General features: G+C 45.2%; 1 protein-coding gene across 1 annotated transcript in view; it reads left to right on the top strand.

Annotated features, from left to right (window-relative positions):
* Positions 1-25,860, top strand: part of LOC128666815 (cytochrome P450 2G1-like) — a 154,392-nt gene that overhangs the window by 30,875 nt on the left and 97,657 nt on the right. Inside the window, exons 3-4 of the mRNA XM_053721610.1 lie at positions 15,463-15,615; positions 25,391-25,551. Coding sequence (XP_053577585.1) covers positions 15,463-15,615; positions 25,391-25,551 — 314 coding nt within the window. The remainder of the gene's footprint in view (positions 1-15,462; positions 15,616-25,390; positions 25,552-25,860) is intronic.

The following is a 25,860-nucleotide window of genomic DNA, read 5'->3' as shown; positions in this document are numbered from 1 at the left end:
CATAAGGAAGACAAAAACTATCCCCTCAAGAGGGAAGGGCACAGATAAGAACAGCGTACATGTCCACAAGACATAAAGCCATAGTATGATCAAAACACGGACTGAACGAAAAAATCATCCAGACACCACTGTTGACCCAACAGAGAGAAAACTCCCCATGAAGAGGAGCACACTCCGTCCGAAGGACAAGTCAGGCCTTAAAGTTTATAACCAGTACCCGAAGGTGGATGTGAACTCTGGCCTTCCTGCTTGCAAGCCCAATAAGCTAGCCCCTATGTCGCAACATAGGGTCCCTGAAAACACTGGGTCGTCCCGAACCAGTCCACAGGATCATAAGTCTCCAGACATCCAAGAAGGATCCAAGACAAGAACCCTGGACCCGGGACCCAGAATCGTCCTAGAACGAACAACACCCCCAGGGAACAAAAGATACCCTGTCTGAAGCAATCAGACCTCACAGGGGGATGATAACCGTGGAACCCAGAGAATGGGTACAGGACTCACTCGTAATTCCCAGCCCAAAAGGGAAGAGAACACCCTTGGCCGGAGGTCAACACCCCCCCCCCCCAACAAGGTGCTAGGCCGCGACAAAGTCACGCAATTTCTATAGATCCCAAAGGCCCCAAGGGCAACACAAGGGAAATAAGAATGAGAACAGAGTCACTCGAAAGAGAGAGAAGAAAAGAAAGGCTAGTCACCATAATCCTTTCAGATTAACGTTCCAGAGGACCACACCCAAGGGAAAAGAATGCAAAGCACCCCAAACCCAGGCAGAAAAACATCCCCTAAAGGGACACTGAACCCAAATTTTTTCTTTTGTGATTCATATAGAGCATGCAATTTTAAAAAACTTTTTAATTTACTTCTATTATCAATTTTTCTTCGTTCTCTTGGTTTCTTTATTTGAAAAAGAAGGCATCTAAGCTATTTTTTTGGTTCAGAACCATGGAAAGCACTTGTTTATTGGTAGGGGAATTTACCCACCAATCAGCAAGAACAACACAGTGTGTTCACCAAAAATGGGCCGGCATCTAAACTTACATTCTTGCATTTCAATAGAAGTAAATTAGAAAGTTGCTTAAAATTGCATGATCTATCTGAATCACAATAGAAAAAAAATTGGGTTCAGTGTCCCTTAAGAAAAAGCTTGGAAAAAGAGACAACACCTCCTATCATCCCTGATATGGAGATGACTAACTCCTGAAGGAAGACAGAGCCACATGGCCTTCACTTCCTAATTAAGCAGCCAAAGCCGCCAGAAAAAACGGACGTAGTCCAGAAAGTCTCGACCCAAAGGAAGAGAATCTCTAAAAGGGACAAGTCCTAAAAGGACACTTCCAACACGTGTCTGAACTAGGCCTCAAAGACAGAAGGATCTGTACCCAGTCAGGACCAGCCTGAAACCAAGGGCCCCAGCACTGTCAAGGCCTTATAGAGTCTCCCCCAAGATGGAGGGATAAAGAACAGTCAGACAGACCTTTATAAACAGTGCGACCACAAAATCGGGAGTATCAATTCCAGAGAAGAAAGTTCCCGAAGGTAACCTCACACCACAACATGAGCTTTAGACAAAATAAAAATGATCCTCACCAGATGAAAATAAAGGATAAGGCAACCCATAGGCTATCGCCCAGGAAGAACGGACAGACCCGCAGGACCAGCCCAACAGCGGTCCGAGACTTTCAAGCTCAGAACTGGAAAAGGATACACAAATAACAAAGACCATAAGAAGATTACTTCATCCCCTTATGTCTATGCACGCAAGCCAGTCGAGATTAAGACTGAGAATCCCCAAACCCATTAAGAGTGGGATCCTCCAGCAACGCCAAAAACGTGCCTTAGTAGAACACGAAGGTGCGCCAGTCTATAACGAAAGGCGCAACATACCTCTGCCGGGACAAAAGAAAACACCAGCCCCGAAGATTGACCCCCTGAGGTCTCAGGGGCAGTCGCTGAACTTGACCAGGCGATCCCACGCTTGACGAGCCCCAGTTAACGGAACATGGACAATATTGTAAGCACACTCCCAGGAGGTGCAGATGCGCCAGCGCCAAAGGTATGGCCATGCAGAACTGTGTTGTAACCTCCAGTGGGAACAGGCCACACTCCATAGAAGGATAAGTAGCGTTTGGGTTACCTGCATGCGTAGTAAGAATTGGTGGTAGGGAACTCGTCTCGTGGGAAATAGAATCCCCAGAGGCGGATGGCTCAGTGGGCACCTGATTCCACGATCCCGAGGAACAGAGCACTCTAAAACGGCATTCAGGACATAACTGATGGGCATGTATCACCCAGGTCAATTCATATTCTTCGAAAGAAGTAGAGTCTGAATCAGAGACATCCGTCTCCAAAAAATAAGAATCCTCCATAACTAGGACACTGAATAAAAAATAGACCAATAAGAAAAATCTAAACGGCACCTTACACCCCCAATGGCTGGGGCACTCACCACCCTTGATTAACCCTTGATTCCTAGATACAAAAGGAGCCTCACTGAGACCCTATGTTACAGTTATCCCCGAAAGGTTGTAGCCCCTCTCGGATAAACAGGTGTAATTACAATACATCCATGATGAAAGTAAAATGAAACGATCTTACCGGAATCTACGCCGTGGAATAGGAACACGGCCCTTCAAGTGTGACAGATAGTAGCGTCGCTTCTGCCATGGACTTGAGAGAAAAAAGCAGGCAGCGAAACTCGTCAACGCGGATTGCTTGTGGAGCTGTTAATGAGTCGGGATGGTTTCGCAGAAAGACTCTCCCTGCATCTCTGGACTCTAACTTTCACCCATGCTCTCACTGAGAGGCTGACAGGACTACTTAAAACTCCAGTCCCATGCCGAAGAGTACTAAACTCCATAAGACTATCGAAAACTTCTGACACTTCTCTGCCAACCTCCTGGGACAAAAGGCAAAGAATGACTTGGGGATGAGGGAAGTGGGAGGGGTATTTGAGCCTTTGGCTGGGGTGTCTTTGACTCTTCCTGGTTGCCAGGTTTTGAATTCCCAAAATTAATGAATACAGCTGTGGACTCTTTCCATTTATGAAGAAAAAGGAAGATATTTTACCTCAAAATTTCTTCATCTCACAATAGTGGGTGCTCTGTGAACAGTTATCATTCAGCTGCTGTTGAAATAAAAGAAAACAAAAAAACAGCCAATTAGCTCCATCAGTGCTGCGTTAAAACTTTGCTTTATTGTGATCCAGGGCTGACATCAGGGGGTGAAAGGGGGCACTCAAGTCAGGGGCCCGGTGGGTCAGGGGAGGCCGGGTCCCAAAGGGGATGAGGGCACCATAAGTGCCTTAAAAATAGGCCTGGCACTCTTATTTTTGGTTTCCACGGGGGGCCCCCACTTACCCCTGATGACCTAAACTGCCAGTCGCACCTAAAATTTAATCCAGTGTGGCTGGGTCCTTTCTAGGCTGCACTGCTGAGAACTGCATGTTCCAGAAGGCCGTGCAGCAAGAGGACTGCAAATAAGATGCAGAGGGAGGGGCTTCCGCATCCCGGAGCAGCACATAGAGATTGGGGATGAAGGGTCTTCTAGAGTGGCACACAGGGTTTGGGAGAAGAAAAAGGTCCTGGAGCAGCACTCTAAAAAGGCATCCTGAGATTAAGATAGGCATAAGTTTTTTGTTTTTTTATTATTTAACCCTTTCACTACCAAAAACTTCAGAGAAAACTTGCCCAAAATACTGAAGAATTTTAGCATTTTTGCTATCACTCCATTTAAACAGAAATAGAGCCTTGGCTTTTTATTTACAAAGCTATTTATTTTTTTAGTAGACAACACAAGGTATTTATCTAGGCCCCTTTTGGTATATTTCATGCCACTGTTTTGCACACAACAGTTAGAGTGCCACTCGGAATCTAGCCCTTTATCATTCATTAACAGAGCAGTAGTTTAACCCATTTGTGAACCTTATTGATACCGCAGATGTGCCACATGGCATTCTCTTTGTCTAAATCCTTAACCACACCGTTAATGTACATATCAGTGGTTTAGCTCTTTGTACCAGTAATACATACAGCAGTAGTTTACCCCTCTGTGCCAGTCATACATAATGCAGTGGTTTAGCCTCTGTGTGGCAGTAATACAAAGAGCAGTGGTTGCTCCCTCCTTGGGAATAATACATAAAGCAACATTTGGAATATTTGTGCCAATTATACATAGAGTAGTGGTTTAATCCATTCGTGCCATTAAACTAAAGAAAAATTATTTTACACCTCTTTTGCCTGTAACACATAAAACAATGGTTTATCTATTTTCTGTCAGTATCACACTTACCAGTGATTCAGCCATTTGTAATGAGGGAAGCTGTAGAAATACAAATCGGGTTTAAGCTTTTATACAAGTAACAAGTTTAACTTCTGCTCTATATGTTAGAAACACAAATGGATTCATGTACAGTTCTATGTGTTACTGGATGTTAAAACACGTATTTATATACTGCTGGCCAGGGACACCCTTAGTATTTGCGGGGCCCTGGACAAGACAAACTTTTGAGGACCCACAGCCCTTCCCCCTCTATGCCCACCCCTATCCCAACATTCAGTGCTACCTATATAAAGAATAACAATATATAATTGCACCTCTTGATACCATAAACACTTTGTTACAGAAGCATTAGTTATTTTGTTGTGAAGAGCTTATTTCCCAGCAGCAATGCCTGAACCAGCAAGCCAGCGCCTAAGAAGGGCTCCAAGAAAACCGTAACAAGTTTCATTTCATAAAGAGTTAACTCTTTTTTTTTCAGCTTTTAGAAACTATTGTCTAATCACCTCTGGAGCCAGACTGCTAATTGATAAGATGAACTTGTAAACTTGTTATCTTAAGTACTGTAATCCTATTGTGGCCTGTCAAAGGACAGTGCTCTCTATCTAAATGTGTGATGGGGGATTTTGTGCTTCCCCCCCTCTCCCCCTGGGAGTGCCCTGTGTGCATGTAACCTTAATAAAAAGCAGGCTGGGCATCCCAGTCCTGAGTTCTTGTTTTGACCCTCAATCGCAGCGTTGACTCGTTTTTGTGGGCAGAAGGATATCCTAGCTGTACTGCAGCTAAGGGAGATTATTCTATATTTGCGAGACTCATATAGAATACTATGGAAAGCAGCTTCTCCCCTCTTTAGCAATAGGGATCCAGGCTACTAAGCGGTCCATCTCTCAGCGAGACTAAGGGTAACCGTAACATTTGGCGGCAGCGGCGGGATTTTCCTGGATTTCCTAGGAGAGGTACAGAACGGATGGAGAGCGCTTACGAAAAATTGAAGCGTACAACCCTAAAGGATTTACTTGAAAGCAGAGGGGGGTACGCCAGCAACCGGCCGAGCAGAGAGCTGATCGCAGAATTGACCGAACTGGATCAGAGCTTCACAATGGCGGAAACACCGACCACGATTAGTGACGAAAAAACCAGGATTGTTCGGGAAAGGCTCTCATTATACGGGCCGAACCCCTCCATGGAATTGGTACAGCAGTTGATGGCGGAGGCGGACGAGGATATACGAGAGACTCGAGCCCACAAACTCAACCTAGCGAACGCACACCGCAATGCTGAAGCCCCGCAGGTAATCATCCCTGTCGAAAATGCTGGGAGGCCCAAGATACCCTATGCGGCATTTCGACCCTTCCTAGAGAGCGAGACAGGGATTGATGAATATTTGGCGGACTTCGAAAGGCAATGTGCCCTGCACCAGATTCCCAACAGAGAGTGGCCCACGATATTGTCTGGGAAACTATCCGGGCGAGCCCTGGAAGCCTTTCGTACTCTGGGTGCTGAGGAAGTGACACAGTATGAGCTAGTTAAGGAGACACTGTTGCGACGGTACGCTGTAACTCCGGACACGTATCGCCGACAGTTTCGGGGCACGGAAAAGAAGCCTAACGATACCCATATGGAATGGGCGCACCGAATGCGGAGAGCGGCAAATCACTGGCTGAGCGGAAGTAAAGCGGTGACTGGGGAGGAAATTTTACAATTGTTTCTCTTAGAACATTTTTATAATGGCATGGAACAGCAAGGGAAGGAATGGCTGCGAGACAGGCGGCCTTCTACCTTAGAAGAAGCAGCCAAATTGGCCGATGAACATTATGACTCCCGTCTTCACGAACCCATGAACTACCGAGCTCCAGCACGGGTCGAACCCAGAGAGGTTTACCGTGCACCCCCTCGTGCTGAATTCCGAGCCCCGGTGCCCACAGGGCCCGTCCGACACTCAGGACCACCCAATAACAGCTCTGAGCGTCCCAGACCGACTTGCCACCGATGCAAGCAACCAGGGCATTTCATGGCTAGCTGCCCCCTTAATACGCACCAGACACCCAGGAATTACAATTACCCCTCTGGGTCCTATCGTCCGGCCCGGGCCCTCTGTGTTAACCAAGAGGCCCCTATGGAGGGATATGTGGGGCCGCTTCACGAGGCAGACCCTGTATATGCTGCCTCAGATAACCGCCAGCACCATCGGCAGAGGGTATGGCTCGAGGGGCGATCTACCGAGGGATTGCGAGACACAGGGGCTACTATCACGCTGGTACAGAGTCATTTGGTGCCAGAGCACAAGCGATCTGGACAGACTGTGGCCGTTAGAGTGGCGGGGGGGGATGTGTACAAAATTCCAACAGCTAAAGTGCATCTTGATTGGGGAGCGGGAAAGGGGGCTGTGAACGTGGGCCTAATGGATAATTTACCTGCCGAAGTACTACTGGGCAACGATTTGGGCCCCATGACTTCTGCCTATGCTCCAGTATGCAACAACGAGGCGGACCCAGTGACTACACGGGCCCAAGCCCGGACGGAGCGAGAGCTTTCACCAGTGCGGGAGACACAGGTAAGACCTACCCCGACCTTGCCTGACAGGTTAGGCCCCATACCCTGGGACACCCCAGATGCTTTCGAGGCAGAGTCTAAGACTGACCCGACCTTACAAAAGTACCGGGAACGAGCAGAGACCGGAGGGGGCGGGGCAGATAACGAAACATTCTTATGGGAAAAAGGGAAACTATACCGCTGGACAGAGAAAAGGGGACAGCGTAGGCGACAGCTGGTAGTGCCCCACAAATACCGTCAAGAAATCCTCAAAATAGGCCACGACATCCCCTTAGCAGGCCACCTAGCCGTTACCCGTACCCTACACCGCATTACTCACACGTTCTTTTGGCCAGGGGTGCACGCTGACGTTAGAACTTACTGTAACACCTGCGATGTGTGTCAACGAGTAGGAAGGCGAGGCGATCACCCTAAAGCCCAGCTAGTAAATATGCCCATTGTAGAGGAACCCTTCAGCCGGGTTGCTATTGACCTAGTGGGACCACTGGCTACCCCTAGTCCCTCCGGTAAGCGATACATTCTTACCGTAGTGGACTACGCTACCAGGTACCCAGAGGCTGTCGCCCTATCCAACATACAAGCGGATACGGTAGCGAATGCACTAGTACAGGTGTTCTCCCGGGTAGGATTTCCAAAAGAAATCCTATCCGACCGAGGCACCCAATTTACGGCTGAATTGACCCAACAACTCTGGCAGGTTTGCAAAATTAAGTCCCTCCTAAGCTCCCCATACCACCCCCAGACGAACGGGCTGTGTGAGAGGTTCAATGGGACCCTCAAGCAAATGCTCAAGACGTTCACTCAGGAATACCGAGACTGGGAACGCTTCCTGCCGCACCTCCTATTTGCTTATCGGGAGGTGCCCCAGGAAACGACAGGGTTCTCTCCCTTCGAGTTGCTCTACGGAAGAAAGGTACGGGGACCCCTAAACCTGATCCGGGAGCACTGGGAGGGAGAGATGGAGGCTGACGGTGTCCCAATTGTGCCATACGTGCTGGAACTCAGGGACCGAATGGAGCAATTAGCCAAATCCGTGCGGGCTAATCTCCAGTTGGCCCAGAGAAGACAGAAAGTATGGTACGATCGGGGGGCCCGAAAGAGAATCTTCACCATAGGACAAAAGGTGTTAGTACTTAAGCCGGTGAAGACAGACAAATTGCAGGCGTCCTGGCAGGGTCCCTACCAGATCGTAGAGAAAAGGGGAGACACCACTTATGTGATAGCTAGCTGCCACGACAACAATCTTAGAAAGACATTCCATGTAAACATGCTCAAGGAATATTTTGAGCGACCAGAGAACGTGACGGCCGTATGTTGTTCCCCTCAGGAAGACCCAGACAGTTTACCTATTCCAGACCTATTAGAAAAGAGCCTCCCCACAGGTATAGTGGCGCAGGTTCAGATAGGGGACCGACTTAGCCCCACTGAAAGGGAGCAGCTCAACCAACTCCTCCAGTCCAAACACCTCACCTTCTCCCCGAAGCCAGGGTACACTACTTTAACCACCCACCAGGTAGATACTCCGGGACAAGCTCCCTTGCGCCAGGCTCCGTACCGAATCCCCGAAGCAGTTAGGACAGGAATGAAGAAGGAGATCGATGAGATGCTCCAGCTCAGGGTAATTGAGCCCTCCGATAGTCCCTGGGCCTCCCCAGTTGTCTTGGTGCCCAAGAAAGATGGGACCACCCGGTTCTGCGTAGACTATCGGAGGCTCAATGAAAATACCGTGACGGACGCTTACCCTATGCCCAGGGTAGACGAGCTACTCGATCGTATAGCCAGGGGAAATTACCTGACCACTATTGACCTCTGCAAAGGTTACTGGCAGATTCCCCTGGCCCCGGAGGCTATCCCCAAGTCGGCATTCGTCACCCCATTCGGCTTATATCAGTTTAGGGTAATGCCGTTTGGGATGAAGAATGCCCCAGCTACATTCCAGCGCTTGGTGGATAGGCTCCTGGATGGCTTCCAGAGTTTTGCTTGCGCCTACCTGGACGACATAGCGATCCACAGTGAGTCCTGGGAGGACCACTTAGCTCATGTGGGAATGGTTCTGGATCAGATCCGGGCTGCTGGCCTGACTCTGAAGCCAGAAAAATGCCACTTTGGGATGGCCGAGGTACAGTACCTGGGTCACCGGGTGGGGTGTGGAAAGCAGCGACCAGAGCCGGCCAAAATAGAAGCTGTCGCCAATTGGCCCACCCCCATCACTAAGACTCAGGTCCTAGCCTTCCTGGGCACGGCAGGGTACTATAGACGGTTCGTACCAGACTACAGCACACTTGCCAAACCCCTGACTGACTTGACCAAGAAGAACTTACCTCGACAGGTCCTGTGGTCTCCCCACTGTGAAACGGCTTTCCAGGCTCTCAAAAATGCTCTAATTAACGCTCCTGTCTTGGCGGCCCCAGCCCTTAACAAACGTTTTATCGTCCATACAGATGCTTCCATGTTCGGGCTGGGAGCCGTCCTCAGCCAAGTAGGCGAAGATGGAGGGGAGCATCCAGTTGCCTACATCAGCCGGAAGCTCCTGCCCCGTGAAGTCAGCTATGCAGCGGTCGAAAAGGAGTGTTTGGCTTTGGTGTGGGCATTAAAGAAATTGACTCCCTATTTATATGGTCAGGAGTTCACTCTGGTCACCGACCATAACCCGTTGGTGTGGCTGAACCGGGTCTCTGGAGATAACGGCAGGCTATTACGTTGGAGCTTATCGTTGCAAACCTTCAATTTCACCATTACTTACAGACCTGGGAAACAGAATGGCAACGCCGACGGGTTGTCCAGACAAACCGACCTCAGCCCCACATAACCAGCGGTCTGGACAGCCTTAGTCTGCCCCGAAAAGGGGTCAGACCGTGTCTGCCAGAGTGTTCCACAGAAAGGGAGCAATGTTACAGAAGCATTAGTTATTTTGTTGTGAAGAGCTTATTTCCCAGCAGCAATGCCTGAACCAGCAAGCCAGCGCCTAAGAAGGGCTCCAAGAAAACCGTAACAAGTTTCATTTCATAAAGAGTTAACTCTTTTTTTTTCAGCTTTTAGAAACTATTGTCTAATCACCTCTGGAGCCAGACTGCTAATTGATAAGATGAACTTGTAAACTTGTTATCTTAAGTACTGTAATCCTATTGTGGCCTGTCAAAGGACAGTGCTCTCTATCTAAATGTGTGATGGGGGATTTTGTGCTTCCCCCCCTCTCCCCCTGGGAGTGCCCTGTGTGCATGTAACCTTAATAAAAAGCAGGCTGGGCATCCCAGTCCTGAGTTCTTGTTTTGACCCTCAATCGCAGCGTTGACTCGTTTTTGTGGGCAGAAGGATATCCTAGCTGTACTGCAGCTAAGGGAGATTATTCTATATTTGCGAGACTCATATAGAATACTATGGAAAGCAGCTTCTCCCCTCTTTAGCAATAGGGATCCAGGCTACTAAGCGGTCCATCTCTCAGCGAGACTAAGGGTAACCGTAACACACTTCTTCATAAATTCCTCATACCCTCACTCCTAAAATGAGGCATAAATGACTGCTGTATGTGTTTCTGACACCAAGGGGAGTTGTCTGACCCCTATGTGTCCATAACAGATACAGAAATCTGTTTAACCCCTCTTTTCCAGGGTGGCTGCTGTAATGAAGAAGTCACAATGTGCATACATGATAAAGCAGTGCATAAAAGTTAGCACTTTTTTAATGAAGACAGACATATTGAAAAGGTTGCAACATCCTGTGCATTCCTGAAGTGTCGCTGTTAAAGGGACATAATACTCATATGCTAAATCACTTGAAACTGATGCAGTATAACTGTAAAAAGCTGACAGGAAAATATCACCTGAGCATCTCTATGTAAAAAAGGAAGATATTTTACCTCACAATTTCCTCAGCTCAGCAGAGTAAGTTCTGTGTAAAAAGTTATACTCAGCTGCTCCCAGCTGCAGGTAAAAATTAAAAAAAATGAAGAAATGAACAGCAGCCAATCAACATCAGCAGTGCTGAGGTCATGAACTCTTACTGTGAGCTCATGAGATTTGACTTAACTCTTATGAGATTTCATAGTAAGCTTCCTTTACCTGATTGGTGAAATAATATGAGAGTTCACAAGGCTCATCCCCTAAGATGTCCCAGGACAGACACACTAAAATGCTACTTAGAAATCCTTTACAATGGGAGGTGGCTACTGAGGAACTTTTGAGGTAAAATATCTTTCTTTTTTACATAGAGATGTTCAGGAGATATTTTCTAGTCAGTTTTTTACAGCTATGCTGCATCACTTTCAAGTGTTTAAACATTTGGGTATTATGGCCCTTTAATGTGCAGCTGGTGGTGGCCATCTTGAAACGATTGATACCATATTTGTAAAGGACACAGCAGCCTTCCGGCTAGATCACAAGTTTTTGTCGGTAAGGCTTGCGGGGCTAACGCTCCTTTTTTTCTTACCGCTCCCTTAAGCCAACGCTGGTATTACGAGTTTTCTGTAAGCCGGCGTTAGCCTCAGAAAAGTTAGCGTTGAACAAAATTTAGCTCCACATCTCACCTCGATACCAGCGTTGCTTACGGTAGCGGTAAGCTGGCAAAACGTGCTCGTGCACGATTTCCCCATAGGAAACAATGGGGCTGAGCTGGCTGAAAAAAAAACTAACACCTGCAAAAAAGCAGCGTTCAGCTCTTAACGCAGCCCCATTGTTTCCTATGGGAAAATAAAAAATATGTCTACACCTAACACCCTAACATGAACCCCGAGTCTAAACACCCCTAATCTTACACTTATTAACCCCTAATCTGCCGCCCCCGTCATCGTCGCCACCTGCATTATACTATTAACCCCTAATCTGCCGCTCCAGATACCGCCACCACCTACATTATACTTATAAACCCCTAATCTGCTGCCCCCAACATCGCCGACACCTACATTATAGTTATTAACCCCTAATCTGCCCCCCCCCCAACGTCGCCGCAACTATATTAAATTTATTAACCCCTAATCTCCCACCGCCAACGTCGCCGCCACTATAATAAAGTTATTAACCCCTAAACCTAACCCTAACCCCCCCTAACAAATATAATTTAAATTAAACAAAATTAATTTAACATAATTAAATAAATTAATCCTATTTCAAACTAAATACTTACCTATAAAATAAACCCTAAGCTAGCTACAATATAACTAATAGTTACATTGTAGCTATTTTAGGATTTATTTTTATTTTACAGGCAACTTTGTATTTATTTTAACTAGAAACAATAGTTATTAAATAGTTAATAACTATTTAATAACTACCTAACAAAAATAAATACAAAATTACATGTAAAATAAACCCTAACCTAAGTTACAATTACACCTAACACTACACCATAATTAAACTAATTACATAAACTACCTACAATTAAATACAATTAAATTAAATAAACTAAATTACGGGGGGAAAAAACACTAAATTACAGAAAATAAAAAAAGAATTACAAGAATTTTAAACTAATTATACCTAATCTAATCCCCCTAATAAAATAAAAAAGCCCCCCAAAATAATAAAATTTCCCTACCCTATACTAAATTACAAATAGCCCTTAAAAGGGTCTTTTGCGGGGCATTGCCCCAAAGTAATCAGCTCTTTTACCTGTAAATAGAAAATACAATACCCCCCCAACATTACAAACCACCTCCCACACACCCCTACTCTAAAACCCACCCAATCCCCCCTTTAAAAAACCTAACACTAACCCCCTGAAGATCACCCTACCTTGAGCCGTCTTCACCCAGCCGGGCACAAGTGGTCCTCCATACGGCAGAAGTCTTCATCCGATCGGGGGAAAAGAAGAGGTCCTCCAGACGGCAGAAGGCTTCATTCAGGAGGCATCTTCTATCTTCATCCTTCCGGAGCAGAGCGGGTCCATCTTCAATACAGCCGACGCGGAGCATCCTCTTCAAATGAAGTCCTAACGAAGAATGAATGTTCCTTTAAATGATGTCATCCAAGATGGCGTCCCTTGAATTCCGATTGGCTGATAGAATCCTATCAGCCAATCAGAATTAAGGTAGGAAAAATCCTATTGGCTGATGCTATCAGCCAATAGGATTGACCTTGAATTCTATTGGCTGATTGGAACAGCCAATAGAATGTGAGGTCAATCCTATTGGCTGATTGGATCAGCCAATCGGATTGCACTTCAATCCGATTGGCTGATTACATCAGCCAATAGGATTTTTCCTACCTTAATTCTGATTGGCTGATAGGATTCTATCAGCCAATCGGAATTCAAGGGACGCCATCTTGGATGATGTCATTTAAAGGAACCTTCATTCTTCGTTAGGACTTTGTTTGAAGAGGATGCTCCACGTCGGCTGGATTGAAGATGTACCCGCTCCGCTCCGGAAAGATGAAGATAGAAGATGCCGCCTGGATGAAGCCTTCTGCCGTCTGGAGGACCTCTTCTGCCCTGATCGGTTGAAGACTTCTGCCGTATGGAAGACCACTTGTGCCCGGCTGGTTGAAGACGGCTCAAGGTAGGGTGATCTTCAGGGGGTTAGTGTTAGGTTTTTTTAAGGGGGGATTGGGTGGGTTTTAGAGTAGGGGTGTGTGGGTGGTGGGTTGTAATGTTGGGGGGGTATTGTATTTTTTTTTACAGGTAAAAGAGCTGATTACTTTGGGGCAATGCCCCGCAAAAGGCCCTTTTAAGGGCTATTTGTAATTTAGTATAGGGTAGGGAAATTTTATTATTTTTTTATTTTATTAGGGGGATTAGATTAGGTGTAATTAGTTTAAAATTCTTGTAATTCTTTTTTTATTTTCTGTAATTTAGTGTTTGTTTGTTTTCATAATTTAGTTTATTTAATTGTAATTAATTGTAGGTAGTTTAGGTAATTATTTTAATGATAGTGTAGTGTTAGGTGTAATTGTAACTTAGGTTAGGATTTATTTTACAGGTAATTTTGTACTTATTTTAGCTAGGTAGTTATTAAATAGTTATTAACTATTTAATAACTATTCTACCTAGTTAAAATAAATACAAAGTTGCCTGTAAAATAAATATAAACCCTAAGCTAGATACAATGTAACTATTAGTTATATTGTAGCTAGCTTAGGGTTTATTTTATAGGTAAGTATTCAGTTTTAAATATTATTAATTTATTTAATTATGTTAAATTAATTTAGTTTAATTTAAATTATATTTAATTTAGGGGGGTTAGGGTTAGACTTAGGTTTAGTGGTTAATAAATTTATTATAGTAGCAGCGACGTTGTAGGTAGGTGTCGGCGACGTTGGTGGGGGCAGATTAGGGGTTAATAAAATTTAACTAGTGTTTGCGAGGCAGGAGTGCGGCGGTTTAGGGGTTAATACATTTATTAAAGTGGCGGCGATGTCCGGTCGGCAGATTAGAGGTTAATAATTGTAGGTAGGTGGCGGCGACGTTGGGGGCGGCAGATTAGGGGTTAATAAATATGATGTAGATGTTGGCGATGTTAGAGGAAGCAGATTAGGGGTTCATAGGTATAATGTAGGTGGTGGCGATGTCCGGTCGGCAGATTAGGGGTTAACATTTTTTATTTTAGTGTTTGCGATGTGGGGGGGGGGCATGGTTTAGGGGTTAATAGGTAGTTTATGGGTGTTAGTGTACTTTGTAGCACTGTAGTTAAGAGCTTTATGTTCTGGCGTTAGCCCATAAAACTCTTAAATACTGACTTTTAAATGCGGTAGGAGTCTTGCCAGGAGAGGGTCTACCGCTCACTTCTTCCAAGACTCGTAATACCAGCGTTAGGCAAATCCCATTAAAAAGATAGGATACGCAATTGACGTAAGGGGATTTGCGGTAGCCTCGAGTCGCGGAAGAAAAGTGAACGGTACACCTGTACCTGTCAGACTCGTAATACCAGCGGGCATTAAAAAGCAGCGTTGGGACCTCTCAATGCTGCTTTTTAAGGCTAACGCCAAACTCGTAATTTAGGCGTTCATTTTTTTTAAACATGTTTCTTGCACTCTGGTATTTGGGGCTTATAGGGCAAAATGGCATAAGGCAGAGCTTGACAAACCCAGGAGCCAGGCAGCCACTGGCTTCTAGAATTTTATTAAATCCTAAATATTTGTACTGGCTCCTAAATTTTAAGCTTAATTGTCGACCCCAGTCATAAGGTACTTACTATTTTTTTACTGCCCAGTTTTAAGGATATAGCCCTGTACACCCAACCTTTAATGACACCCCTGTTTTATGGTGTTCCAAACCCCCCCCCCCCCCCCCAGAAATAAATGTTATTTGGCTCCTGAAGTAATGTTTTTTACAAGTTATACAAAGTTTTCACTATGTGACCCTTACAAAGTTGCCTAGTAACTGTTTGTTTTTCAAGTAATCAAGCGTTTTAAAATGAATATATACTGGGTCTCAGATAAGACAAAATCGAAAAGGTTGTGGGGGAATAACCAGTATTAAATGTAACACAGATGGGAAAGTGAAATTATTGTTGGGTAGTCAATCTGAAGTAAGGACCTCTTCATAGCTGCCGTAGATCTTTGAGAACTATTGGTGGGAATAATTGCAACAACCTACAAACGAAGAAGACACATCTCTAGCTGTAGCATATGTTCATTTGTAGCATCTATACACTAATATAACATAAAGAAGAAACTTACAATAACCTTATTTACAATACAGGAGTGGCATTTGCCTGTGATGTGAACAGGTGGAGAGAGCTTCGACGTTTTTCTGTCACAGCTTTGAGGGATTTTGGCATGGGGAAGAAGTCCATAGAGTATCGTATACAGGAAGAGTCAATGTTCTTGGTGGCCGAACTAAAAAAGACCACAGGTAGGTATATAACAATCTTGTCCGATATTAGTCCTCAAGGGCTGGAGAGAGATTAGATTTCAAGAATATACTTGTGAGAGAAAATCTGAGTGCTTGGGATGAGTGGTTCAAGGAGGGTCCACCCCAATTCTCAATGATGTTAAAAGCCATACATTTTCAAGGCAGCCCATGGCCTAGCTCTTCCAGGGAACAGAGATGGAAATGGGGAAAGGGAGGTTTTAAATTAAAAAAAAAACTACACACAAATAAGTAGAACATAATGGGGTACATTTATCATGCAGCCTATGCTGCTGTTTCCGCGCGAGCCTTCATGCTCACCAGAAACATAAGTTAAGAAACAGCGGTCGTAAGACCGCTGCTCCTTAACTCATCCACCACCTCTGAGGTGGCGACTGCAATCATCCCGATCGTATCCGACACCCCCTGTTATGGCGGCCGATTGGCAACGAATGTGCAGGGGGCGGCATTGCACAAGCATTTCACCAGAAATGCTTGTGCAATGATAAATGCAGACAGCGGATCATGTCCATATGACATTTTATAAATCTACCCCAATGGCTCAACAGAGCCCTTTTCTACCCTTAATATGTGTAAATCCTGTTTAGCATCCCCAATTTTTAAGGTCTGCAACCCCCCTTTTTAAACGGACATAAAACATAAATTTCTTTCTTTCCTGACTCAGATAGAACTTACAATTTTAAAAATGTTCTTTGTTTTCTTGCTATCTTTTGTTGAAAAGCAGGAAGGTAAATTCAGGCGTGTGCACGTGTCTGCAGCACTATATTTGTAACGGGAAGAGAAACTTCCCAAAGTAGGAATGGAACCCAGTGGCAGAGAACAATAAATAGACAAAATCCAAAGCGTCACAACAGGCAAGGGTTGAAGCAGAGATCGAAGTCAGGAGTATCCAAGGTCAGGGCAGGCAGCAAAGAAGCAACGTCAAAAACATGCCAAAGGTTAAAAGCCAGGGAGATCCAGAATACAAGGTAAGGTAACATGATAATTGCTTAGTCTCTGTGAATCATCCAGCAGAATAACTCAGCATTGAGTAAGAGGGCTGTCCAGGCTTTAAACCCTGCAAGGGCCAGGAACGTCCTTGTTGCTCAGGTAACGCAGGTGCAGCAGTCACCTGAGCACCTATGGGAGACAAGGGTGTAGCCACAGAAAACTCCCCCTGTTGAATTCACGGGTGTGCACAGCCGCGCAAACACCCGTGAACAACATGTCAGTTGTGGGGGTGGGTTGCGACAGCACCTGCCGAGCCCCCCATCAGTTCCCAGGTAAGAGAGTACCCCTGGTACCACAACAGAGCCCCCAACAAAGAGCGGCTTTCGGACGAGAACCGGGGAAGACCTGTCAGGGTGCCTTCGATGGAAGGTCCACACCTTCGCATTGGCCTGGAGATTACCCACAGGCTCCCAGGACCTCTTCCAGTGGACCAGGTACTCCATCCTGTTGCGACGTTGTCTGGAATCCAGGATCTCTTGTACCTCATACTCTTCAATGCCATCTACTTGGATAGGTGGAGGAGGAGCGGCAGTCCTACCAGGAAATGGGTTGTGATGGTATGGTTTCAGGAGAAACACATGTAAACTGGGTGGATCTTGAATGTGGGAGGTAGAATCAATCGAACTGCCACAGGGTTCACTAGTTTTGTTACTGAGAAAGGACCTAGGAATTGTGGTCCCAGTTTCTTGGAAGGACAAGTTAAGTGGCGATGTTGGGTAGAGACTACTACTTATAAAAGTGGAGACAACCTCCTTCTTCTATCTGCTTGTCATTTTTGACGTGCCTGGGAAGCGATCAACTGTTGTGTCAAGGCGCAAAGCAGAGAGAGGAGGTTGTATAGATGTGTGGAGACCTCAGGAACAGGGATTACAGGTGGTAGATCAGGTAGGGTATTAGGATGGTACTTGTAGTTAGCGTAAAAAGGGGTCATTCAACTAGAATAATTTTTATTGGTTATTGTATGCAAACTCTGCGAGGGAAATCTGCTCTTTCCAGTTGTCTTACAGATGAGTAGAAAAGCAGCAGAGGTACTGCTCAAGGGTCTGATAAGTCCTCTCTGTCTGCCCATTTGACTAAGGGTGGTAGGCAGTGGACAGGCACCAGTAGATACAGAGGCTCCGGCAGAACAGGGTCCAGAACCAGGAGGTGAACTGTGTGCCATTGGTGAGATACAAAAGATTTGGGTACACCATGAAGCCGGAATATATGTTGGATGAATAGCTCAGCGGTCTGGCGTGCTGTAGGGAGACAAGCAACTAGTATGAAGTGCTCCATTTTAGTGCATCTGTCTACAACCACCATAATGGTGTTGTGTCGTTGGGATGGAGGTAGGTTGACTATAAAATCCATGGAGATGTCCCTCCATGGATGTGTTGGCACAGGTAATGGTTGTAACAGCCCTGCTGGTCTGGAGGATGGCTTCTTGTTGCGGGCACAAACAGAACAGAAGGAAACAAAACAGTGGATGTCCGAGGTCATGGAAGGCCACCAGAAGTGTATTTGTGTGAGTTCAATATTATTGTGGATACCACGATGGCCCACTATGGGATTATCATGGTGATGCTGCATAACAGCAAGGCGATGGTCGGTGGGTATGTAGATACGTTGATGGCCTCTATCAGTGACTGGTGTGTGGCTAGGAAGAAGGAAGAGGACAGTGTGATTTCTTGTATGTCAGCGGAAGGAGCCTCCTCAATGGCATACATACGGGACAAGGTGTCCGCCTTCCCGTTCTTGGAGCCTGGACGGAACGTTATCTGTAGGTCAAAGCAAGAGAAGAAGAGGGCTCATCTGGCTTGTCTTGGGTGGAGACTTTTTGCTGATTTCAGGTATTCCAGGTTTCTGTGGTTGGTATATACTACCACAGGATACGTAGCGCCTTCGAGCCAGTGTCTCCATTCCTCTAGTGCTGTTTTGAGGGCCAGTAATTCCCTCTCGCCTACATCATAGTTGTGTTTGGCACTGGTCAGTTTACTGGAATAATAGACTGGATGGAGTAGGTCTTTCTCTCCTGTTTTCTGTTATAGAACAGCTCCAAACGCTGATTCGAAGGCATCTGTTTCCAGATAAAAAGTACTTGCTACGCTTGGTTGTATAAGGAAAGGGGCTTGTGTGAAAAGCTCTTTCAGGTGATCAAAGGCATGTTGTGCAGCAGAAGTCCAGGTGAAAGAGGTGCTCGTTTTGGTCAGGGCTGTGAAAGGGGTGCATAAGGAGGAGAACCCTTGGATGAACCGTCTGTAGAAGTTAGCAAAGCCAATGAACTGTTGCACCATACGTTTAGTCTTGGGCACAGGCCAGTCAATGATTGGTTGTATTTTCTTTGGGTCCATCTGTATGCGCCCTGGTGACAGAATGTACCCCAGGAACTCAATGGTGTCTACTTCGAAGGTGCATTTCTCCAGTTTTCCATATAGGTGTTTCTGCCTCTCTCGTGTACGGCCAATGAAGGGGAGAAGATGAGGATGACATCCAGATACACCACAAGAAAGGTATCCAAGAGATCTCTGAAGACATCAATGATAAAGTATTGGAATGTTGCCGGGGCGTTACAGAGCCGAAAGATGCATGACGGTGTACTCAAAGTGGCCGTAACGGGAACAGAATGTAGTCTTCCATTCATGCCCATCCTTCACTCTGACGAGGTCAGAGGCCCCTCTGAGGTTGATCTTAGTAAAGATCCGTGCATCCTAACTATTCTGTCGAGCAATTGAGGAATAAGAGGATAGCGGTTCTTCCCCGTTATGGCATTGAGAGCCCTGTAATCCACACAGGGTCTGAGACCCCCGTTTTTCTTCCCTACCAAGAATATGCCGGCACCAACTTCTGATGTAGAGGGACGAATTAACCCTTTGGCCAGGCTCTCCTCTATGTATTGTATTCTTTCAGTAGCTTGGATTCTGGCTCTGACAGGGAATAGAGACGTCCATATGGCAAGGGTGCTCGTGGCAACAGGTCAATAGGACAGTCATAAGGCCTGTGAGGTGGTGGCTTATCAGCCCCCTTTTTCTCAAAAACGTCCACATAGGCCTTATATTTTGAGGGCAAGGTACATCCTATGGTAGAAGTGATATGAGCAGAAGTTGCAGAGGAAGGACATAGACAGGAGGTGACACAAGGCGGCGAGGAGAAGGTAAGTTTACCGGCTACCCAGTCCACAGATGGGTTATGTTTCTTTAACCAGGTGATTCCCAAGATAACCGGGAACAAAGGAGAAGGAACAATGTCCCATATGATGTGTTCTTGGTGTTCCTTCCCAATTCGGAGCAACAAGGGATGTGACTCCAAGATGACAGGACCGATCTTCAGTGTGCTACCATCAACCATATGTAACAGAGAAGGGTATGTTTTAGTATGAGTAGGTACAGAAAGCTGGGAGGCAAGGGTAGCAGCCAGGAAACAGCTACTGGCTCTGGAATCCACGATGGCAGTCAGCTCGGTGGACTTATCTCCCAGCTGTAGGACGACAGGAATAGTAAGGTGAGAGGAGGTATTATATATATATATATATATATATATATATATATATATATATATATATATATATAGGAAGGTTGAGACAGATGGCTTGAAGTTGTGACATACCCGTCTGAGGTCTTGCAGGACAGTCTTTCAGAACATGGCCAGGCTTGGCACAGTAGAGGCAGAGGTGGAGTGTATGTCTACTGGCCCTCTTCATAGCTGTCAGTTGCCCACGGACCAAACCGATCTGCATCAGTTAACCTTGCTCTTCAATTCCAACTGAAGGGGATGTAATGGTAGCAGAAGGAAGGAAGGAGTCAGAACGTTGAGGCAGTGGTGGTGAGGAGCCTTGTTTTTCTTGCTATCTCTCACGGAAGCAACAATCCAATTGTGTGACAACCAGGATCAACCCCTCTAGGGTGACAGGAATGCCAATATGTGCTAGCTCATCCTTCAGGTGATTGTTCAATCCAAGGCGGAACGGGTCTATGAGGACTTATCTCCCAGTTGTAGGATGACAGGAATGGTAAGGTGAGAGGAGGTATTATATATAGGAAGGTTGAGAAAGATAGCTTGAAGTCATGACATAACTGTCTGAGGTCTTGCAGGACAGTCTTTATGAACATGGCCAGGTTTGGCACAGTAGATGTAGAGGTGGAGTGTATGTCTTCTGGTCCTCTCCATAGCTGTCAGTGGCCCACGGACTAAACCGATCTGCATCAGTTCACCTTGCTTTTCAGTTCCAACAGAAGGGGATGTAACTGTAGCAGAAGGAAGGAAGGAGTCAGAACGTTGAGGCAGTGGTGGTAAGGAGCCTTGTTTTCTTGCCGTCTCTCACAGAAACAACAATACAATTGTGTGACAGCCAGGATCAACCCCTCTAGGGAGGCAGGAACTCCAATACGTGCTAGCTCATCCTTCAGGTGATCGTTCAATCTGAGGCGGAACTGGTCTTTGAGGGCCACGTCATTAAGGGCAGTATGAGGAGCGACTTCACGGAACTCCATTATGTATTCCTCTACTGGTCTTTTTCCCTGTGTCAGGGACAGGAGGGTGTTCCGTGCTGTGGCGGAACGTAATGGGTCATCATAGAGAGTGTTCATTGCTGTTATGAAGGACTCCCAAGTCTCCAAGATAGGACTTCTAGTATGCAGCAATTGATGAGCCCATGTCTGTGGATGACATGCAGCAGGGAGATGGCAGTGACACTTTGACAAAGTCCATGGCATAGGTACGAGGTTTGAGTGAAAACAGTAGTTCATAAGAGGTGACAAAGGCACAGTAGTCAGAGCGCTTGCCTGTGAACTTCTCACATAGGGCGACAGCGGGCTCAGAGCCTCATACAGGGGAGATGGTTAAGGAGGAGAGGGGGGTAAGGCTGCTGCTGCTGCAGCAGCAGATCACTGTTCCCGGCCCCTCTCTCTCTCTGCAACAGGCTCTCCTAGCTTGCTTGCAACTCCTGAATGGCTTGCGCCATAGCGGCCAGATTATAGGTAAGTGCAGCCAGCGGGTAAGGTTTTCTTGCAGGTTCCATGGTAAGGCTGAGTTATTATGTAACGGAAAGAGAAACTTCCCAAAGAAGGAACGGAACCCAGTGGCAGAGAACAATAAATTGACGGTGTCACAACAGGCAAGGGCTGAAGCAGAGAGTGAAGTCAGGAGTATCCAAGGTCAGGGCAGGCAGCAAAGAAGCAACGTCAAAAACAAGCCAAAGGGGGGGGGCTTGGCCAAGAGGCAATCATGGCGGTCGGAAAATCTTACAGCTCTGCAGCCTGGCAATCTAAATTAAAGATTTTATACTGAGAAACCTACAGCCTGACCAGATTAACCATATATGTGGCTCTCTGACAATGCCCACATTCAAATTAGACGCTCATTTTGCAACCTTGAACATAGAGATTGCTAATATAAGTGGACTGATATGATACGGAGGCCTGCCGCACAGATCTTTATTTCGATTCCACGCAGATCCGGTCAAAAAAGCTAAACCCACAGTGCACTATGATGAGAGAGATGGATGCAGTGGTGGCCCTCCTCGGGGACCTAGGACAACGGATGGATTTTCATTATACCCAACTTACCTCTGACATCCGCTCACTGGGCACCGGGAGGGACCGCCATGGTACCCACGCCATATTGGAAGAGACAGCAGAGGAGCACTGCCATGTGGAACAACACTTCGATCCTCAAATGTGCACGCAGAAATATGCTGCCGCATTGTTATACGGACCTCCGCACACGTCCAGACCTCTTCTTCCTCTGTTGCCCGCTGCTACGGTCAGTATGACTGACATGGGGAAGACCTCATCTGAACAGCCCGTACCTGAAACAGACCATTCTCCCCTGTGCTCTCCTCCCGGAGCGGTCCCGCTGCCATTTCAGTCTAGCTCCACACTAGGTACTTTGACCTACCAGCTCACTCAGCTAAGTAGCGGGCCGCAGTCACAACTTAATCCACCCGCCCGGCGACGACTAAGGGGTCAATCTTATACAATAACTCACAGCAACTTCGGTATTCAAGGGGCCCTTAGCACAGACAAAGCAGGAATCGGCTGATTACACCAGGAACTTGCTGTGAGAGATGACTCTCACAAATGCTTGACACTCTGCAATACTGCTCTAACACTAGAGCCGTGTAATTACCATGATAATGCCCTCCATATTTGTTCTCTCATACCTTAATGACGGCCCATAAGCTTGAAAATTTGGGACTGAGGGCTTAATTTGCAAGGCTCTACATTACAGATGACTTTTCTCTTGCTATAGTTCAGCAAGCAGCCTGGTTCAATATTAACTTCCTTTGTTATTAATCCATTTATGATGCCTGTTGTATCACACCTTTGTATGGAAACCATATGACTAAGTTGCTTGCTACCTTAGCTGTCTTTTATTTAAACATTTGTGATTACTTGGACTTTACAGCTAGTACAGATATAAATATTATTGTATGTCTCAATTTTCCCATCTCACTCTAACTAGTAAAGTGCATAGCCTATAACACTTTCATACCCATATGGTTAAACAGTGCATTCCACTGAAGATATTAAGGTATATATAGCCCTATTCACTCTTCTTAGCTACTAATCTAACAAGGCATGGGGGTCTTTTTAAGACTTCATAGATGTACATGTAACTTTCAAACTTTGTATTAGAGATCACTGCTGATAGTTTGACATTCTCTATCATATTACATTCCATTCCATACTGCATCCTTATCCCCACCAGTTAGAACGTAGGGGCCTAAACTTCAGTTTTCCCCACGCTTAGCATAAATAAACCACCACTTTCCTCCCTACCTCAAGCGGACAATACTAGTACTGTATTTGACACACGCTCCTCCAGGTGAATCAACACTACCCCCACCAATTTACAGCCACTCATATTTAGATATCACCTACCCTTGTAATGTATATACATTACAGTGACTCCTACTCCATAAGGAAACACTTTAGTAGAAGAGAACTCTCCTTAACCCTACATAGTGTGTATCCACATTCTATAGGTAGTGCAATAACCACTCACCCTATGCCTCTATTTACCTATATTAATATATAATGGGTACTTCAGCCATGTTATGAGACTTTAGGTTACATATTTAGTAATCCCACTCCTATCTATCAATACCCCAAGACTATATGTAGATCAGCCTAGTAGCCTCAGCGAGGAATTACCATTACCCTATCTCTAATCCTTTAACCCTGTACATTATATTAAACCTCTCAGGCTTATAACTGTCCAATAGAGTCTGATGCTCCTCAAATTGTACCTTGATTTTTCTTCAACTATATTCCACCTTCACTGACCAGCATGCTCTTATAGTAAACCCTTGTTATCTCTACCACCCTTACTATCATTGTATCAGAAGTGTGACTCCAAACTAGCTACAGGTTGAGGCTTTATTTATAAAAACCTGTGGGATCCCTAGGTAGGACACTCAATTAAACTAGCTATGACATATCCTTAGCATGTGCAGGTACCGTGATTCAGTATTATTAGATGAGTGCCTTTCTCTTTAATTACCCTATGTACTGAATCTTATTGCTGACAGCTCCTTACTTTAAGTCAATTTCCACTATACTAGCCCGCCCCCCCCCTCTCCTTCCCTCATCAAGAGTAGCTTTGGCCCACTGATTCCCCTACCCCCCTTTAATCCACACAGTTGCCTGTTGACATTTAGTGTTTTATTAGTTTGTGTCTGGATTACAAAAAAAAAAAAAAAAAAAGAGGTCCTTTACACCTCTGCACAGATTGCATTTCAATAACATCATTATTTTTTTATCACTTGTAGCCATTTGTTTTTGAATTGGTCAATTTATGCCTATTCATACATATATCACTGCATATCTAATGTTGTTGACTCCTGTAATGGCATTGCATTGTATACCTCACCTGTGCAGATGGATTCCTGTATGTTAAGTTTTTCCTTTTACCTCAATAAAAAACTATTTTCAAAAAAAAAAAAAAAAACAAGCCAAAGGTCAAAAGCCAGGGAGATCCAGAATACAAGGTATTGAAACAGGATAATTGCGAAGTCTTTGTGAATCAGCCAGCAGAGTAAGTCAGCAATGAGTAAGAGGGCTGTCCAGGCTTTAAACCTTGCAAGGGCCAGGAACGCCCCCGTTGCTCAGGTAACGCAGGTGCAGCAGTCACCTGAGCACCTATGGGAGACAAGGGTGTAGCCACAGAACACTCCCCCTGTCAGGAGCTGGGAATGTGTTATGCATGTCAGCCGCGCACAAGAACGCACGCACCTGTGCAGACACCCAAAAACAGTTGCGGGGGGGTTGCTGCGACCGCACCTGCCGAGCCCCCCATCGGTGCCCAGGTAAGAGGGTACCCCTGGTAACACGACAATATTGCAGCAGTTTTACAATAATGTTATACATTAGCAAGAGCACTAGATGGCAGCACTATCTCCTGTCATGTAGGAATTCAGACATGTGCAGGCTACCTATCTAAATATCTCTTCAACAAAAAATAATATATGAACGATACAAATTTGATAACTGAATTAAATTGGAAACTTTTTTTAAACGTATACTCTCTATCTGAATAATGAAAGAAAAAAATTGATATTCATGTCCCTTTAAACAAGTCTTCAAAATCTTGTTTGTCTAAAGCCTTTGAGAAATAATGGAGTACAACATTGCAAATAGCATTTTGAGAAAATACAGTGTGGGGGAAAAAACAGATGACAAGAGTTTAAATATATTTACTTAAAAGATCAATGTTGAAATATTCGTCATCACCCAAGAACTTTGATAAAAGTACTCTATAGGTGATTAAAATTATTGTTTCTTTGTTTTAGAATCAGTGATTTACCCCCACCAGCTCCTCAGCCTGGCAACAGGCAACGTTGTCTCCTCTATCATGTTCGGCCAACGATATGACTATGAAGATGAAGAGTTTAATACTATTTTAGCTTCCATATATGAATGTTTTAAGATCATGAGCTCTGCATGGGGTCAGGTACGGATATAAATGCAAATTTCCTATAAAAATACAAAACTGTAGTAGGCCATTGAATGTCTAAACTGACTATTCTAAACAATATATGTCCAGCTTCAGTCTTCAGGGATAGTAAAACAGAATTTCCTTTAATGAGTAAAAAGTTGGTCAACCAATGTCAATCAATCTGATTATCTCTCTGACCAGATTGATCAAAAAATTCTGTCCCAAGTCCCTTGAAGACTTGAGTTGACATTCCTAAATCTAGAACAAAGTATTTAACTAGTTAATAGATATTTAGGGTTTTGAGAAAAGGAATTACTACAAATA

Source organism: Bombina bombina, chromosome 7, assembly GCF_027579735.1.
Source record: "Bombina bombina isolate aBomBom1 chromosome 7, aBomBom1.pri, whole genome shotgun sequence".
NCBI classification, from domain to species: domain Eukaryota; kingdom Metazoa; phylum Chordata; class Amphibia; order Anura; family Bombinatoridae; genus Bombina; species Bombina bombina.
The sequence above is the reverse complement of the archived record's forward strand: the minus strand, read 5'-3'. Positions and strand labels throughout refer to the sequence as shown.